General features: G+C 32.4%; 1 protein-coding gene across 1 annotated transcript; it reads right to left on the bottom strand.

The window, feature by feature from the left end:
• Nucleotides 1–9,503: 9,503 nt before the first annotated feature.
• LOC143577454 (myosin-binding protein 3-like) lies at nt 9,504–12,495 on the bottom strand. The gene is made up of 4 exons (XM_077061284.1): nt 11,574–12,495; nt 11,385–11,507; nt 9,992–11,270; nt 9,504–9,829 (listed from the first exon to the last, which is right to left on the bottom strand). Exons 1-3 carry the CDS (start codon nt 12,493–12,495, stop codon nt 10,015–10,017), a joined length of 2,301 nt encoding a protein of 766 aa, XP_076917399.1. The 3' UTR covers nt 9,504–9,829; nt 9,992–10,014.
• Nucleotides 12,496–18,196: the final 5,701 nt, after the last annotated feature.

Consider the following 18,196-nt stretch of genomic DNA (forward strand, 5'->3'; position numbering starts at 1 on the left):
GAGAAAAAATACAGTGATTTTTCTGTATATTTGAAAAACTCTTGTAGCACACTATTCATTTTTTAATTTTTCTTTAAGTGATTGTGATCAGAGGAAACAAAAAATGTTAATGATAAAGTGTAAAAAAAATATTATTTAATTAAAATAAAAAGAAAAAAGAGAATAATTTTAATGTAATTCTGAATTTAAAGATATGAAAAGGCTCGTGAATGCTCAACTTCCTTTCCAAAGGTTGAAGATGGTTGAGGAAATTAGGGTTTGGAATTTGAAATCTTCTGATTTTAGTTTTTAGAAGCATTCTATTCCCTTCATCTTGACTCTTCTTATTAACAATTCAACCTCCACTCCACCACCAAACATAACATATAAAAGTAAAACAGTAAAATTCAAAATTTCTTGTTAAAATCAAAACGATTACAATAAAGTGGCAGACAAACGGGTAATAAGCTGCGCCGTAACCCCCATATTATCAAACAAAAATTTTTGACCTCTACTAAAATATTGAAATTTGAGTTATATATACTTACCTTTACTAACTGACTTGAGCTCAAAGGGTTTGGCCAGACAAGAAGCTTCTGGAGATATATTGGTTTTATTGTTTTAAACTTAACGGTGGATAGTTAAAACTCTAGGTTTTTCCTTTTATAGAGGAACGTTAAAGAAGAAAGATAGTGACTGTTTAATTAATGCATGACGGTGATTTAAATCAATTCCTAGAAGCTTCAAAAACTAAAGATGAGGCCACGAAGAATTAGTAAACCACCATGCCAGCTTGATCCACATCAAATAAATAAAAGGTTACACCTTGGACTTTGACATGTGTGACGTTTGAACTTTGAATACATGCATAGTTTTTAAGTTTGTTTTTTTAATGTCAAAATTTTAATTATGTGATCTTTGACCTTTATAAATTGATGCAATTTAATTTTTAAACCTTGCTAATTCATTAGAAGAGTTGGAGTGAATTTGTGAGATATAATTATACAATACTTTTGGATCTATCAATAAGATTTGGAGAGATATATGCTATTGCTTTTGTTTTGAGACATAAACGTGCCATGACAGAGTTTGACATGTAATCTTGTAGAGTCACTAGGTAAACTTATCAATAACACATTTAAATACGATTCAATATCGTAAATGGCTTTTGCACGTGCTTGGATTATTATTTGTTAACTTTATATACAGAAATATAATTACGCACTTCAACTACAATGACTAGTAGATTTTTTTTATTTTTGTATATTACTATGAGTGGTAAATATACAAATTTAATCGCACAAGAAATCTTCTGTTGGTTAACAATAACATGCGGGTTTTTTTTGTCTGCTTTTTGTATAATTGGCAACACCAAACGAACAAAAATCAACATTTGGATTGTAAAGATTACATGTAAGAAATAGGCTCCTGATTAAATGCATAATTTTCAGCAACCAAGAAATTGAGTTATAAATTATTAAATTGTTATTGAAATAATAATATAATAATAATAATTATTATTTTGAGAAACACGAATGTTCAAGGTTGCTCTTTTAGAAAAGCAAGTGCTCTAGGCTAACTAATTTTAAATGTCTTTGAGAATAGTCGTAAAGTTTTGAGTTAGTCGGTTAGAAGTTTTTTGAAAAGTGTTTTTTTCTTTAGAGAAAATTACTATTTGCGTTCATGCGATTTTAAAGTGGAGACACAATGAGTCCTCGAAAAATTTTTTGAACTGGTTGAGTCCCCGTTATTTCAGAAACGAACAATTTGAGAGTCCTTGTGGTTTTAGAAACGAACAATTTGAGTCCCTCTGGTTTCAGTAAAATGAAAGTTTACCATGAAAGTTAAATAATGGCAGGGACTCAAATGGTTCATTTTTAAAACCACAGGGACTCAATCAGTTCAAAAAAATTTGCAGGGACTCATTGTGCCTCCGCCTTAAAATCACAGGGACGCAAATAGTAATTTTCTCTTTCTTTTATTAAATTCTCTCGAAGGTGGATTTTATAAAGTTCTTTGAAGGTTATCATTAATGTTGATATTTATATATATACTAGGTTTTATCCCCGTATTACGGGGTTATTTTCATTTTTCGTTTCTAATATTTATATATTTTTTTGGATTTTAATTTTATTTATTGTAATAAAGTTAATAATATATTTAGGGTTTGATGATGAAAGGGTTTCACAAATAAATGAGATGTTATAACCCGCTAAAAAGCTATATTGGTTTAGTGAGACCCATGACTCGTTTATTTTTTTAATATAAAATTGTTTTTTAATTATAAATAATATCTTTTTTTTAATTAAATATTAAACTTTTGAGATTTACATCCGTCTCCTAATTTTGAGCAGGTTAGAAGCTGTTTTTTAGATACACCGCTTCTAAAATAAAAATTCAACCGCTTTAAAATTGTGGTTTTGTAGGAGTGATTGTATGTATATTTCGTTGATTATGGGTATGTTTGACAAGAAGCTTTTAAGGGCTTCAAGCTTTTAAGAAAAAGCTCATATTTAACAAAAAGCCTTGTTTTGTTCAATGAGCTTGAAGCTTTTATATTAGGAGAAAAAACTCTTTTTCTAAACGCGAAAAAAACTACAAGCTTTTACAATTGAATTTACAATTTTGGTACTTGAACTTTCATCAACTTTTGTTAATTTATATAATATTTACATATTTTACCCTTATTCAAAACAAACTACCCCCATGACTCTTTAAAAGTCCATAACTTTTTCACACGTTAATATCTTTTTAAACACATTACATCATAAAAAAGAGCATTTTATTCTCTTTAATTTGAGTATGATATTGATATACTTCTTTACCGGTTATGATTGGCAATAAGTCGAGTTAGACGAGCTCGGGTCATGTGTAAGACCAAATTAGGGTCAGAACGAGTCGATAAAAAAAGGTTAATTTAGTTCGGTTCGTGTCGGTACGGTTTTGGGTCGAAAGAGTCCAGGTCAGAACATGTTTCAGATTAAAACGGTGTCGGGTCGGAAAGGGTTTCAAATCAAAAAAGGTTGGTTTAAAAAACTATCTATTTGAAATTACTGTATATTTTAGCTTTGTTTCTTGATTTTCGTCACGATTACACGCTTGCTGCCTTTGCACGAAGTACACGTCTGCATTCGGGTTATGCGTGCACTAATATCAAGTGAATCACGTACCGACACTGATTATGCGGTTGATCTCAGGTTACGCGCGCACTCCGCCGCACCGCGCTGGCACCCAATTAGTTTTATTAAAAGCTCCAGCTACTCTGCCAAATACCTAAATATATCTAAAAAGCTCCAGCTACTTTACCAAACACCTAAATATATCTAAAACGCTATAGCTAACAGCTACCAGCTTTCAGCCTCCAGCTAGTTTTGCTAAAGATACCCTGTATCATTTAAACATGGCTCAAAATCATAGAACCTAATCATAATCATTCAATAGCATACATCAAATCAGTGAGACTTGTGGGAATCGTGATATTTGTTGAAGAGAATAATCATAATGTTCCTTTCTACCTTTAAGATGTCTTTAGTTTAATGGAGATATATGACAGATGAAAATGGTCTTCTTTGTTTCTCTATTTATTCACGTATAAGACGTTAAATAATAATATTCCTTTCACATTATGTAATGACATTCATCATATAAATATCGACTTTTTATATCATCTAGGTAAGTTTAGTAAACGATATAGAAGGTCATATCCATGCATGTAGATTTCCAACGTATCTTTGCTATTCAGTGAAATTTTAAAGAGTATTTATTTATTTACTGTAGATCACGGGTGAATCATATTGTAAGCCTAGTTATAAATCTATACCGTTGTTCTTCATGTGACTAGTCTAAAATCCTTAAAATACCTTACCTTTGATACACTGTACACACGTTGACACCGATAGGGGGGGGGGGGGGGGGTTAATAGGGCCATGATAGCTGGGCAGCCCAAGAACTGAAAGGCCACACTTTAGAAACAAAGCATACAAACCCTATATATTAATGCACTTATGATGCACCCAAACCCATTAGCTTCACTGTCCTTTTTTTCAATTATTATTAAAATATAGAAAAATATCGGGTCTAATCGGTAGGGTTGTTCACGAGCCGAACCGAGCGAAGGCTTGCTCGTTGCTTGGCTTGTTTACAACCGAACCAAACCGAACGGCTGAAATTCGAACCGAGCAAAAAACGAAACGAGCCAAAATTGAATCGAATATTTTTCAATAGAACATCGAGCGATTTCGAGCATTTTTTATTTATTTTTCACTTTAAAATTTTCAGTAAGAAACAAGTTTGAAGGCTGTAAATAATATATCTTGTAAACAGATTGGTAGTTTTTAGACAAACGTATAATATGTTGTAATTTTTTAGAAGAAAGAGGTTTGAAGTGAGATATAATGAACATGTAAATAAACTTTTAGCATTATGAAAACTTGAATCAAACAAAAACTATAAAAATGACGAAATAAGAAAATTTTAAAAGGGTTTAAAAAAATTGTATACTTATATTATATGTGTGTTGTCTATGTATTTATATATTTGTTCATATATAATTATATATAAAATAAATTAAAAATATTCGAGCCGAAGCGAACCGAACCGAGCATACCTTTGCTCGTTGCTTAGCTCGTTTACAAACCGAACCGAGCAGAGTGGCTCGTTTACAACCGAGCGAAAAACGAGCCAGCATTTTCCAAGCAGTTTCCAAGCGAGCGGCGAACGATTTTGTCACACCCCAACCTAAGGCGGAAATGCCGGGGCGTGATCCGATTGCTCACAGCTCGAAGATACTATTATAAATATAAATGACAATATCTAATTAATTATTTACAAATATTACACACAATATCCAAATATACAAAACAAATTCAAATACACAAATATGAGTTCATCTAACGATTATCTTGATTATATCCTAAGGTCTTGTCTACGTTTCCAACTTCAATCTTCAGGCAACCTGCATATGCGTAGAAAATGAAGTTTTTGTCAACAAATATGTTGAGTGAGATGATCACCAATTTGACACAACATTAAATAATAGCATATATATATATATATATATATATATATATATATATATATAGTTGATAAATGATAAATGCGCAAACCAACCATGTGATAATAATCAATCGAATCATAACAATCATGCATATAACCAAATCGTGTGTGCTAATGAAATCGTTGCCAAGCGAATCGGGCATTGATTACAATGACTAAGGTTGTCGTTTTACCTTTGCCAAGCGAATCGGACTCCGGTTACTAAGACGAGCGTATGATCATACTAATGAGAACCCTCTATAAGGGGATATGTTGGACCTCTCCAAAACGTTATCAAGTAAACAATTAAACATGTAGCAATTAGCAAATAACATTCAACTGATATTCACACAATGATTATCTTTGCGATTTTGTGTATATATATAGATAGAAAATATGAATAAGTACGCATATGTCCCCAAAACGTTTAAAAATAGTGTATAAAAAGGGGAATGATCAAACTCACCTTAGATGGAAGGCAAGTGATTAATAAATTCGACAAACGAACTAATGATTTAAGCGAGTCGTCCAATACGCGTCCAACGAGATTAATGATCAGAATCTGAAACTTTGTGATATGAAACTATAAATAAAAACGAACTTAATGCCGCTGGAATCAATCCAAACGGATGAGTAGAACTCTAGTTATGTTGATTTTAATGTTTAAACGAGTCGAGTCTGACTAGAATCCGAACTTCGATTCGGGAGTCGGGTTTTGGGCAGAACGCTTAAAATTTAATTACGAGAAGAAAAGTCTTCTGGACCGAACGTTGAATCCGACCATAAGTATGAGAAAACACAAAGTCAAACTTGTTGACTGTTTTACCCTTCATCGGGTTTTAAAGCAACTGACCAGTTAACACCCTTCAATCACCGAAATTGATTGAAGGTTATTGACTAGGGAATATGTATGAACGATTTTACAGTTTACAACTTACCCGGAAAGTGAAAGAACAAGGAGAAACGATGAGTCAAAGGTCCTAAAGCAAGCAAAGTCAACCGTCAAGGCTTGTGTCTTTAACGAATATGCAAAAACCGAAGGGTTTGAGATTGAGCAGAGGTAGGTGACGGTTGGAGAAGGTATATTAGGGTTAGATTAAGGTTTACAGCAGATGTTTAATGGTTGTTTATATAGAAAAACATAAAACAAATTAATTATGGGCTTTTTGGCCCGTTTAAACAAATAAATACGTTTTAAGGAAAAAATCACCAAAAGATTCATAAAGATCTGATATTGGATAAGGGAAAACGAATTAGGAGTTGTATTTTAGTTATATGATGTTTACTTGGATCTTAATTCACTCAAACATGCCTAAAATAAATGATTCTATACCTTAAACGAACTAGAAAACGAAATCAAGTTTAAATGATCTGAACAGTTAGCCCATAGCGGCGCGCGACGGCAAGAGGAGGGTCTGGTCGCGCGGCGCTCCAACCTCCAAGGGGTACAAGTTTCAATTTTGACAATATTAGTCCCTTAACTTTCTAAAAATGCTATTTTTTTTTACTATTTTAAGGTTTAAACCAAGAATAAATAACTTTAAGAACTTAAAGGGTATAAAATGAATATTTAGAAACTTAATTACTTATAATTATTTGATTTTTATTAATTTTAAAGGTCTAAAAATGTTTCGTTCGAGTTTCACGTAAACGAATACGGGTTTGGAAAATCTGAAGTGTTACAGATTTGGCCATATATACAATGAACAAAACAACGAATGAATTAAGCCCATAAATTGCATACCATGATATTATCAAAATGATTTTCACAGCCCAAAAGAATTTCAAAGCCCATAAACTTTCCTAGCCCAACCAGTTATGAAGCCCGTTCGAGCGGTTTTTACTTTTTAGAAAATCATTTTCTACAAACTTTATTTGTTTTCCGAGCGAACAACAAGCGGTTTGAACGGCCCTACTAATCGGACCAAAACTTAAAAAGGGTCATAATAATTTTCTTCAATATTTCAATTATTCTGCTAATGAGTAGTGACAAGTTAAGATGTTTAGCTGTAAAAAACTTGAATACATTATATACCTTTGTTAATTGAAAATTTGAACAGTAGAAAGATAATATGCTCATGATAATAATTTAAACAAACAAATGTACTTGGTATAATTCCACTTATAGCAAGCTTTTGTTATGATATGTGTTGATAGTAAATGAATCGAACGTTTAGTGAATTGTTCGACATGAAGTTCTTTTATGTTCATTTATTTAATAAGCGAATTGACGTGAACGAAAAGTTTGTGTTCATTTAATTAAATGAACGAACATGAACACATGTTTCGCTCGATCATTTATATTCATGAACGTCCGTTTAAGATCGTTTAATGTTTATTTTCAATGAATCATCTAATTAATGTTTTATATTTGTTTGTTTACGTTCAATTATGTTCATGAACTATTCGGTTAGATTTTAAATAAACAAACATAAATGAATACAAATATTTTCATTTTGTAACGAACAAAAATGAACACAATTATGCCTCCTATTAAGTGTACGTGTATAAACGAACACGAACATAGAAAAGGTATGAGACAAACCTTTTTTCTAAGATAAGGAGGCTGTTCCCGTTAAGATTTCTTGCTAGAATAATAATCCAATATTTTTGGACTTTATTTGCCAAATAAAACATTAGAAAAAATAGAAGTATAAATTAAAAAAATGGAAAAGAAAAACTCTCGGCGCCGAAGAGGTTAATGATTAAATGCCGGATGAATGGGCATGGATGTAATCATGTACATGCCACCAAACATATACCCATTTCAATCATTATTATTTCCTTTTAATTATTTACATTTTTTATATCGTTAGTTTATCTCCTTAATCCACTTTTTATTATCTGCAAATCATAACTTTTCAAGTATTAGGTTCTACATTAAGTCTCAAGTCTAGACTTTCCTCAAGTCCCACATAATCAATAAAATTTGTTTATTTTTAAATTAAACTGTTATATAAGCGTTTCTAACAGCGACATTCCAGTTATTTTTTAATTATAATTGCTTTATAAGTATTTCTAACGGCTACATTTCAGTCGGTGATTGATACCCGCATCGACGACACGCCAGCCCTACCAATGAGGTGGCAACAATGTTCTAGTGGTCTAACTAGTACCCGAAAGGGGTACCCGAGTGTAGGGGTGCAAAAGAGCCGAGCCGAGCCGAGCCCGAGCTCGACTAGGCTCGAGCTCGGCTCGTTTAGTTTACACAGAGCTCGGACTCGGCTCGTTTTGAGCTCTATTTTCAAAGCTCGAGCTCGGCTCGTTTACTATATTTGTCAATTATTTTATATAATTATAATTATTTTTATAATTTTTTTTCTATTATAATTTTATTTATAAAATAGTATATATTATTTAGTTACTTTTATTTATTTTTTCATAACATTATATATAATAGTTAATAGTTATTAAATATATATCTTAAAAAATTATATAAACGACAGATTTGTTTAGACTCACAAGAAGCTTGGCTCGTTTGCACCCTACCCGAGTGGTGTCCCGTCCACCCTTATGAACAAAGAGTGTTAGAAAAGTGACATATTACTACATGTGCAAAACATTGAATTGATATCCTTTTTTTCTTTGTACTAAACTTATCGTCTTTGTCACAAACTGAAAACCAATGAATTAAATACAAGGGTTAAGGAATAAATGTGACAACTAATAAATTGATTGAGTTGGAGACAACTGGTGATTTAATTCATAAAGAAAACTATAGATCGATTTGAGACTTATTACTCGTTCTTCACGCATCTTTCACACTCCTGCTGACTCATATATATTTCGTTCATTGAATTATTTATCTCTCACCAATAATGGTGTCCGCTTCATGCCGGCCACATGTCACTTCTTGGGATGTGGCTGTGTAGATGCTCGAAGCTCATGAATTTGTAGATGATTCATACAATCCGAAACTTTTGGTTCCGATCATTTTAATCTAGGGCTTAACGCTCCAAGCTTATTTTGCATTAGCCGAAACTTATGATCTAGAGCCAATGTACAGAGCAAGACAATCTAAGGATTAGCCCTTCATTATTCAACATTAAATGTCCATGTGATTAATGTAAAGGAATTTTGCCAATGAGAAACAGAAACATTCTAAATGACAAATACAATGTAACCAAATTAATGATAGTTGCCAATAAATAGACAAATTAGTTAGTGAGCAGACATTTGAACAATTAAATCCAAACAAAAGAACAAACTTTATATACTTGCAAAAGGACACATAAATACAATGAAAAGGACCCCTTGGCCTTTTTTCCTACTCCAAAGACAAACTCAATACAAAGAAATAAATTCCAAAATTTTGAAATTTTCCTAAACCAAATGGTCAACCATAAAAAAGAGTATGCTGTTACATTTTGTATATCTCATCCCATTAATATTATAAGACTATACAATAAAACATAATGTGTAATATTATGTTACACAGTATAATTTTATAATACAAATAAGATAAAAAATAAAACATATACAAAATAAACAACATATCTCAACTTACTACCAAAAGATACAATATGTAACATACATATTTCAATGGACATACACAAGTTAACTTTACTTGACTTGAAACTAAATCATTGTAAAAAAAAATGGTAACTTTTCTTACCCCTAACCTTTTTTTTATCTTTCTAAACCACATCCTCTTCCTTTTTTTACCTTCAAAAGTAGAGATGAATGACTCAAAACCCCTTGATGCTTTTAGAAACATACTAAGAGCACAAGGGCATATTTGAAACAAAGAAAAAACCACATGAATGATCCTTCATCCTCCAAGGACTTCTCTTTCATAATGCACCACTTTTTGACCCTAAAAACATGTGAAAAAAAGTGGCATAAAGCAACTAAAAGTCTAAAATTGATTAAAAAAAATGTGTTTTCTTATTTTATCATCTCATTAAGAGTTCCTATATTATAACAACACAGGAACCCTTAATATGGCTTGTTAGACAGAAAATGACTAGTTGCGTACCGTGTATAGATTTGTCACGGATCTCATAAGAGTACATTCTCGGTGTAACTCTTTGCTCGAAGGTTCACGTCTCGAAGGTCTCGTAAATGATGCAAGATTTCTTGAAGTACATCCATCCCTTTGTCACCCTTTTTCATTGACCCGATTAAGTGTTTTAAAAACCCTCGATCGCCCTCTAGGGCTTGTAACCTTACGTAGAGTTGATCGATTTCCTCTTCCATATCTATTCGCTTCTTCTCGAGTTCAAATCTTGAGACAGCCGTGTCTTCAAACTTAAAGTAATGGAATCCATTCTCCTGTCCATTTCTAACCGTCACATCATCATCTACCTCGATACTTACCTCGTCAAAAAGTGGAAGAAGTTGTTTCCCCATTGCTTGTTTTCCATTTCCCACAAATCCATTTGTGGTACTCTCAATAAGTTGACCACTAAAACCAATATTGTTAGTCTCTTCATAGTGATCCTCTATCACCCTTACATTAGCAAAATGTTGATCCTCCTCATCACTCAATGCCATAAGCTTCCCTCCAAGAAACTTTAAATGCTCGAGAATCGAAATTCGTTCTTCCTCAAAATCCGCTAATGTCGATTCCAAATCCAAAACCGAGTCAACATGGGTATGCGAATGTTGGACCCCTCGCTCATCGTCATGGGCATTTTCGTCTTTTGGTACATGATACAAATCAATAGACGACCCTTCGTCATCCTCCGAGTGACTCCATGAAACCGCAACCGAATTCGTTTTCATATTCTCTTTTGCCTTATAATCCAACACTTTCCTTTTATACAATTCCAATTCCTTTTCCTTCTTTAACATAAGCTCATTCAACAATTGTAACGCTTCTTGATCATATTCCGACTGTTCTTCCATCATACGTCGATACTGCAACGCCTCCATTTGCATTGCCGCCTTCTCTTCTTGAAGCCGGTTTATCATCGCCATTGTCTCGTTAGCGGCCACAGCCGAAGCGCTTCTCTCCTCCTCTAATTCCAAGTAAAAATCATGTAACGCTTTTCGTTCAGCTTTTAAAGCCGACTGGAGCTTCTCAGCAGTGTCAACGGGATCACCACTGCCCGCTTCACTAATCACACTCCCGTCAAATGACTCTTCTGTCCCTGAGTCTTTCGGCCTTGAGATCATCCACCTCTTGTGAAATGGATTCGGGCTATGAATACCCAAAGGAGTATCCGGAGCTCTATCTTCCTCAATCTCTTCTATCTTGATACTCAAATTCTTCAAATCTCCTACATTTTCTTCCACTAGAGGTTTTACACAATCTAATCAATATACAAAAACAGAGCTTAATGAGTTATTAAAATTAACACTTAATTAGGTGAATACATACTATTCATATTATTAAAACACTATTTAGTATTAATTATTAAACTCACCATTTCCAAGAGGTAAATGCAAATTATCAGAAATTGTTGAAGATTCTTCATGTATAATCTCATCACATGGATCCAAAATAGGAATATGTGTTCCAATTGACATATTTTCCTCTTCTTCATGGACTACAAAAACAGAGTATTCGATTATTATTTTGATAAATTCGATTAAACTTGTAAAATCAAACTTACCCGAACGACAATCCGAATCATCCCCTTGAAGTCCTTCATCCATAGAAGCTTTTTCATCACCCAAATCAATCAAATCAATCAAATTCTCAAAAAACTTGAACTCTTGCTCTGTTTTTTGGAAAACAGAATCGACGATTTCTTGCGATTTCGTCTGAGCTTCTTGAAATTCCCCAAATTCATGCTCCTCATCTTCAAAATCACTTCGATACCCTTCGGTTTTCGGATCAGGCACTTCAAATTGAATCAAATCCTCTTCTATATTAATCAATTTTCTAGTAACTTCAATCTCTTGCTCCCCTGTTTCCTCTGTTTCCCCTGTTTCCTCTGTTTCCTCTGTTTCAAGTTCTTCACCTCCCCTGCTTTCAATTTCTTGGTGTTCTTCATCATAATTTGATCCCAATCGATCACCCGAAACTTCTTGCTCGATAAAATCACCGATCGGGTTCCGACTTTCAGCATCATCCAAAACATCCTCGAAAGGATGAATCACAAAACAAGAAGCATCATCAACAAATTCCTTATCAAAACTAGCTCCACAACAAGAACACTTCAAATCCAATTCAATTTCTCCATCACCCGGAATCAAATCAATCCGTTCCACCTTCGAAAAGACAAAATTCCTCGATTCGCGGTGTACCCGTAAACCAGAAGATGAACAATTCTCACACATACCACAAACTTTTGCTAATTTTTTATGAACAGAACAGAATTTCAATTCCGAAACCTCTTTCGAATGAATTTCACATAGACGATATTGAAACCAATCAATTCGTGCACATGAGAAACATGGGGGGCTTAAATTGAAGAATTGGGAGAATTTGATGATCAAATAAGTGAAAACAGAGTTGAGGAGAAGAAAAACAATTAATATCCATTCGAGAACCGCGTAAACGAGGGCAATTTTGATCTTGTTTGCAGCCATTTCTCTGTTTTTTTTTGTGTATTTACAAAGACAAGAATTGATGAAATATGAACAAGTGAAAAACAGAGAGATGTGTTGTTGTTAAAGGTTTTGACAATTGAGTTTTAACTTTTAAGCAACAGATTTAGACTTGTATGCTGTCAATGGGGCTACATATTACTTTAATTTAATATATTTTACATAAAATAATATTTAAAATGTAAACCAAGTGGAATTCATGTTTTTTTTTAAAGTAAACTTATATAATTTCATTATTCTAGAATAATGTCTTTTCAACATAACATGTCAAATACATGTGAAAATCGACCAAACCAAATTAACTTAATCTAAGTCGAAAACTAACTGAATAAACTGAACTGATTAATTGAAAACCGTTTGATTAATAAAGTTGATTAAACGATGACTGCAGATTCAGCTGAAAAACATTAAACCGAACTGAACCATGCACGCCCTGGTACAAACCATATATGGAGTTCTATGTATTTTTTTAAGTATGATATACGAGACTCTATTAACAAGACTTAATGCGAGGACGATTGTATATTTTATCCTTATTTCATTGGGTTTATTATTATAATTATTATTATTGTAATACTAATAATAACAATAATTATAATTATAATAATAATAATTATTATTATTACAACCATAGTTAATTTGCTACATTAAAATGGTCCATAAAAATTAAAATAATATAAACTGAATCAAATATTTAAATGTAATATATATCATAATAATAAGAATATAAAAGCCACAAAATAAGTAGGTGGTGGGGTCACTAAATAAAAGTAAATTGTGGGGAGCCACTAAGGATATCACATGTTGGACCTAATCATATATATTTCTTTTACAAAAGCTTGACCGTACCGGACCGGATCGGATCCATCCGTTCGATCATCTTAATAGCGGTGAAAACGAGCCGAGCCGAGCTTGACTAGGCTCGAGCTCGGACTGTTTAATTTACACGGAGCTCAAGCTTAGCTTGTTTTGAGCTTCATTTCAAAGCTCAAGCTCGGTTCATGAGTACATTTTCAAGCTCGAGCTTGGCTCGTTTCCTATTTATTTAGTTTTTTGTGTATATTTTTAATTATTTTTTATATATTTTTTTCAATTATATAAAATAATATATATTATTTAGTTATTTTTATTTATTCTTTCGTAATATTATATATACTAATTACTTAAATAATAATTATTAAATTTATACTTTAAAAAAATATATAAATGACATGATCATTGAGCTTGATAAGTGAAGTTTGGGTTCGGGATCGTTTATCAAACGAGATTACTTTTAGGCTGGAGCTCCGGCTCAATTAAGCTCGGCTCGATCGAGCTTTTTCACGAGCCAATCTTGAGTATCTCGGGAGTGGCTTGGCTCGTTTGCACCCCTAATCATTTAACCGAAAAGCATGGTGCAATCAAAACTATTGTGTTATAGGTTTAGATATAACTGGTTGCTATAAATCCATGCGTTGGCGCGCTGCGGTGGGAACTCCGTTTGGTTCGTTACGGTATCGGTTTCTACCATAAACTTTTGGCGTTGTTTATATGCGTGTTGTGATGGAAAGTCAATCTTTATTGGTTCCTACCATATTAAAATTTTGTGATGTTGTTTGTGTAAACTAGTGGAGCTTAAGTGCTACCATATTAAAATGTTAGAACTTATGCGGTTTTTATGTAAATGATTTTACACCGTTTTCAAAACTAAGATTTTAATCTATATATATTAAACTAGATTTTATTCCTCGTATTACGGGGGTTGTTTTACATTATTCGTTTTATATTTATATATGTATATTTGGATTTTAATTTTATTTATTATAAGAAAGTTAATAAATAATATACTTGAGGTTTAATAAGTAAAATATCCGGTTTAAAAACTATCTGGGTTTGGTGATACCCATTATCCGTTTATTTTCTTTATTATAAAATTGTTTCTTAATTATAAATAATATCTTTTTTAAAAATAAAATATGATATTAATTTTTAGTATATTCCTATTTTATAGGATTTTCATATCAAATATTTGATGAGATTATTTTTTTAATATAATGAGATGTTATAACCCGTTTAAGAGCTATTTGGGTTTGGTGAGACCTTTACCCGTGAATTCGGGTCAAGTGCGTGAGAAACCTTCATTTACAAATAAAGTAATCTGATGGCTTGTGAAAATGGTTGTTTTACATTTTTCGTTTTTTAATATTTATTTTTTGGATTTTAGTTTTCTTTATTGTAAGAAAGTTAATAATATACTTAGGGTTTGATGATGAAAGGCTTTCATAAATAAATGATATGTTATAACCCGTTTAAAAGCTATCTAGATTTGGTGACCCATGACCCACTTATGTTTTTTACTATAAAATAGTTTATTAATTATAAATAATATCTTTTTCTTTTTAAATTGGATATTAAATTTTAATATATTCCTATTTTGTAGGATTTTCATATCAAATAATTGGTAAGATTAATTTTAATTTAATGAGATGTTATAACCCGTTTAAGAGCTATCTGGTTTTGGTAAGACCCATACCCATTAATTTTGGTTAAATCAATGAGAGGCCTTTATTTAAAAATCAAAAAATCTGGTGGCTTTCATAAAAGGGGGGAGCGACCACATCGTGACACATAAGATTTTTGGGTTTTCGTTTATATATATTATTATAGATAGATTAATGGATTGGGCGCAAATCAACTATAACATAAATAACGTACTAATAATTCAACTATATATGTGCTTTATTACTTAACCAACAAATCGACTCATCAAGTATCTACCAAGATCATCTCATATTCAAGATTGATCCCACAACTAGATCGTCCATTTTGAGGGAGCTTATTAAGAAAAACACACAAATCAAACTTAACCGGTCAACCAAATTTGAATTCGTCTTTCCCCCTTATGATTTTAAGTTTGGAAAACTTGATTTGTAATAAACCAGGATAGACATCAGGTTCATTCTAACTCATATACTTAAAACTGATCAAGTATTGAAAGTGCCTAGATGCATAATGCCATTTTGTTTGTGTAAACAATGATATAGAAAACCTCTAACAAGACTTAATGCAAGGGTCATTGTATTTTTTTATATCTTTGGAGATAATATAAACATAAATTAGGAAGATGAGTATTTGATCATTATGACTTATTATTAAGTATTATATATACAATATAACCAATAAGAATAATTTCAAATACTAATTATTAACTAGATAAAAAGAGAAAAAAACTATAAAAGTTTACTCATTTATTGAAGTCAACTCAACAACTCAAAACACTTTGAAAAAAACCAAGTCACCAAAACTTTCAAAGTTAAAAACAAAACACAATCACATAATGCCATCCCAAGTAAGAGCCCTGAAATGAACTTGCACATCACATTGCTCAAAATCTCTCGAAAAAACTAAAAATTCCTCGCTCAACTCTGTAGCCTCACTTAACGCCAAATGATGGCACATTATGTCCAAATTCTTCAATCTTTTGACGTTATTCAGAGCATACTTCAAAAACTGGGTAGTATGCGGCCCATCATGATCAACTTTCAGTTTTTTCAACCTCTTCACCAAGCAAGGTGGAGGTGACTCGGGCTTATCCCATAGTAATTCGGGCTCACCCAACTGAAATAAAAACAAACAATTGTTCAAAATCCATAACTGATTAATCAAATGTTGTGATGCCGTTATGGTTGTAATCCATAGCTGATTAACCAAATGCTGTGGTGTGGTTATGTTGTAAACTACAAATGCACCTTTAGCTGGGATCTCCACCGATCGGGTAAACGATTTTGATGAATGTCACACTTGTTTTGGACCTAGCCTAGCTTACGCAAAAGAGAGATTAAGCTACACCGAAACACGATTTTGTATTTTTGGCTGTAGATTTTGTATTTTTAACCAATTTGGGAGGTATTTCACCTTCTCCAACCCTCCCCGATCAAGATTTCTTCCATGATTATTTCATCCAACATCAGGTTTATTGATTCCATAATGTTTCTTGGCTAAAAACCCTTGAAGTTAAGAATGTCCCAACGAACAAAACTAGGTTATTAGTTAATTGCTAAGTATGAAGCCCGAGGTGGTTGAGATTTTGCCTCATTGATTAAAGACCAAAGTTATTTGCTTGATAAATTGTTTTAAAATTAATCTTCTATCAAAATTACTTGACATCGTTTGTCCAAAACCGTTTAATTAAATAATGAACTTTGCCGACACTTTCTAATAGATTAGCTAAGAAGACCGCCCTTCTTACCCTTGCTAGTAAAGGGAAATAATAGTAGAGCTTTCTAACTTTTTTGATTGACCAAATATCGATCATCATTTCACTCCAAACGAAGCCGAGCCTTCTTGGTCGAAGATGGTGAAGTTCGGAGGTCACGACCATGTTTCCGCCAGAAAGGCCACACCAAATCTCAAATCCTTCTTGTGTTAGCTCAATAAGAAACTCAAACTCGAAGCTTTGATGCTTCTACTACTTGGTTTCACTCTCTAAAACCTCATTTCTCTCTCTAACTTAACTTGGTGAAGAATGGAAAATGAAAGGCACTAAGGCTACTAACCATATGGAGAATCCCATGTTAGCCACACTTGATTTCAAGTTCCAGTACATATGTTCTAGATCGGAAAATCTGGTCGCCTTCGACATGTTTCATCAAATCTTGCCATGTTTCATGGTTGGGGCTCTTTAGGTCTTAAGTTCTTAACTAGATGGATCAATTTTTAGATGGGTTGTTTAGTAAAGATATGAAAAAGAAGGAAAGAACATTTGAGAGAAAATTAAAAGGGTAAAATGGAGTGAGAGAGACAAAAAAAAAATGTCTTTTGTAGAGTTGTGTACAATTGAGTGGTCAACATGAGAGAGAGAGAGAGAGAGAGAGAGAGAATAACACGTGTCAGGTAAATACTGGGTTATACGAAAACCATCGGCCCACATGTGAATACCGTCGTCCGTGACATGATTTAGAGGACCAAATGGGAACTACTTCGCTGGTGGGGTTTTTAATATTCTTGATATAGGTTACACCTTTAATGTATGTCGTTATCTTGTTCAAGCCTTTGGGCAATAGAATACGAGAAACTTATCGGTTTATTATGTTAATAAATACTATAATAATATGAAATTGGTAGAAATATTTTATGAAAATAACAAGAAGAGTCACACACAAAGTCAATGGTTTGGTTCTCATTTTACATATGAGGATGTAACACTAATAATGTGTTTAAATATTTTGTTAAAGAACAAAAATACAACATAAAACGTATGTTTTGTTTTTCTGTTAAAGCACAAAATACAACATAAAAAGTACCTTTTGTTTTTCTATTAAAGCACGAAAATAAAACATAAAAAAGTACATTTTTTCTGTTAAAGCATAAATTGACAAAAGTATAACTAAAAAGTACTTTTTGTCTAGAATAATTTCATATATACTCTTACAAATATTAAAAACATCATATATGCTCACACAAAACTGGAAATATATCACATATACCCTTAAAAATATTGAAAATTTCATATATATACCCACGCAAAACTGAAAATATCATATATATATATATATGCCCTTACAAAGTTATTAAATATAACATATATACCCAATTCAATAAAAATAATTTAAAAAATCACCATATTGCCCTTGTTTGATTAGGCGCGATAAAAGGTTTAAAATGTAGACCATTCGATGCGATAAACCTTCAAAGGTTTGCAATT

This window comes from Bidens hawaiensis, unplaced genomic scaffold (assembly GCF_021521415.1).
Source record: "Bidens hawaiensis isolate Kalapana, Puna unplaced genomic scaffold, B.hawaiensis_p1.1 tig00028610_1, whole genome shotgun sequence".
Taxonomy (NCBI): domain Eukaryota; kingdom Viridiplantae; phylum Streptophyta; class Magnoliopsida; order Asterales; family Asteraceae; genus Bidens; species Bidens hawaiensis.

Excerpts from the sequence above, each read along its gene's own strand:
- LOC143577454 (XM_077061284.1), bottom strand. The coding sequence starts at position 12,495 with ATGGCTGCAAACAAGATCAAAATTGCCCTCGTTTACGCGGTTCTCGAA. Across the intron at positions 11,508-11,573 it reads TGATTCGGATTGTCGTTCGG|TCCATGAAGAAGAGGAAAAT; the intron begins GTAAGTTTGATT and ends CTGTTTTTGTAG. Across the intron at positions 11,271-11,384 it reads GCATTTACCTCTTGGAAATG|ATTGTGTAAAACCTCTAGTG; the intron begins GTGAGTTTAATA and ends TATATTGATTAG.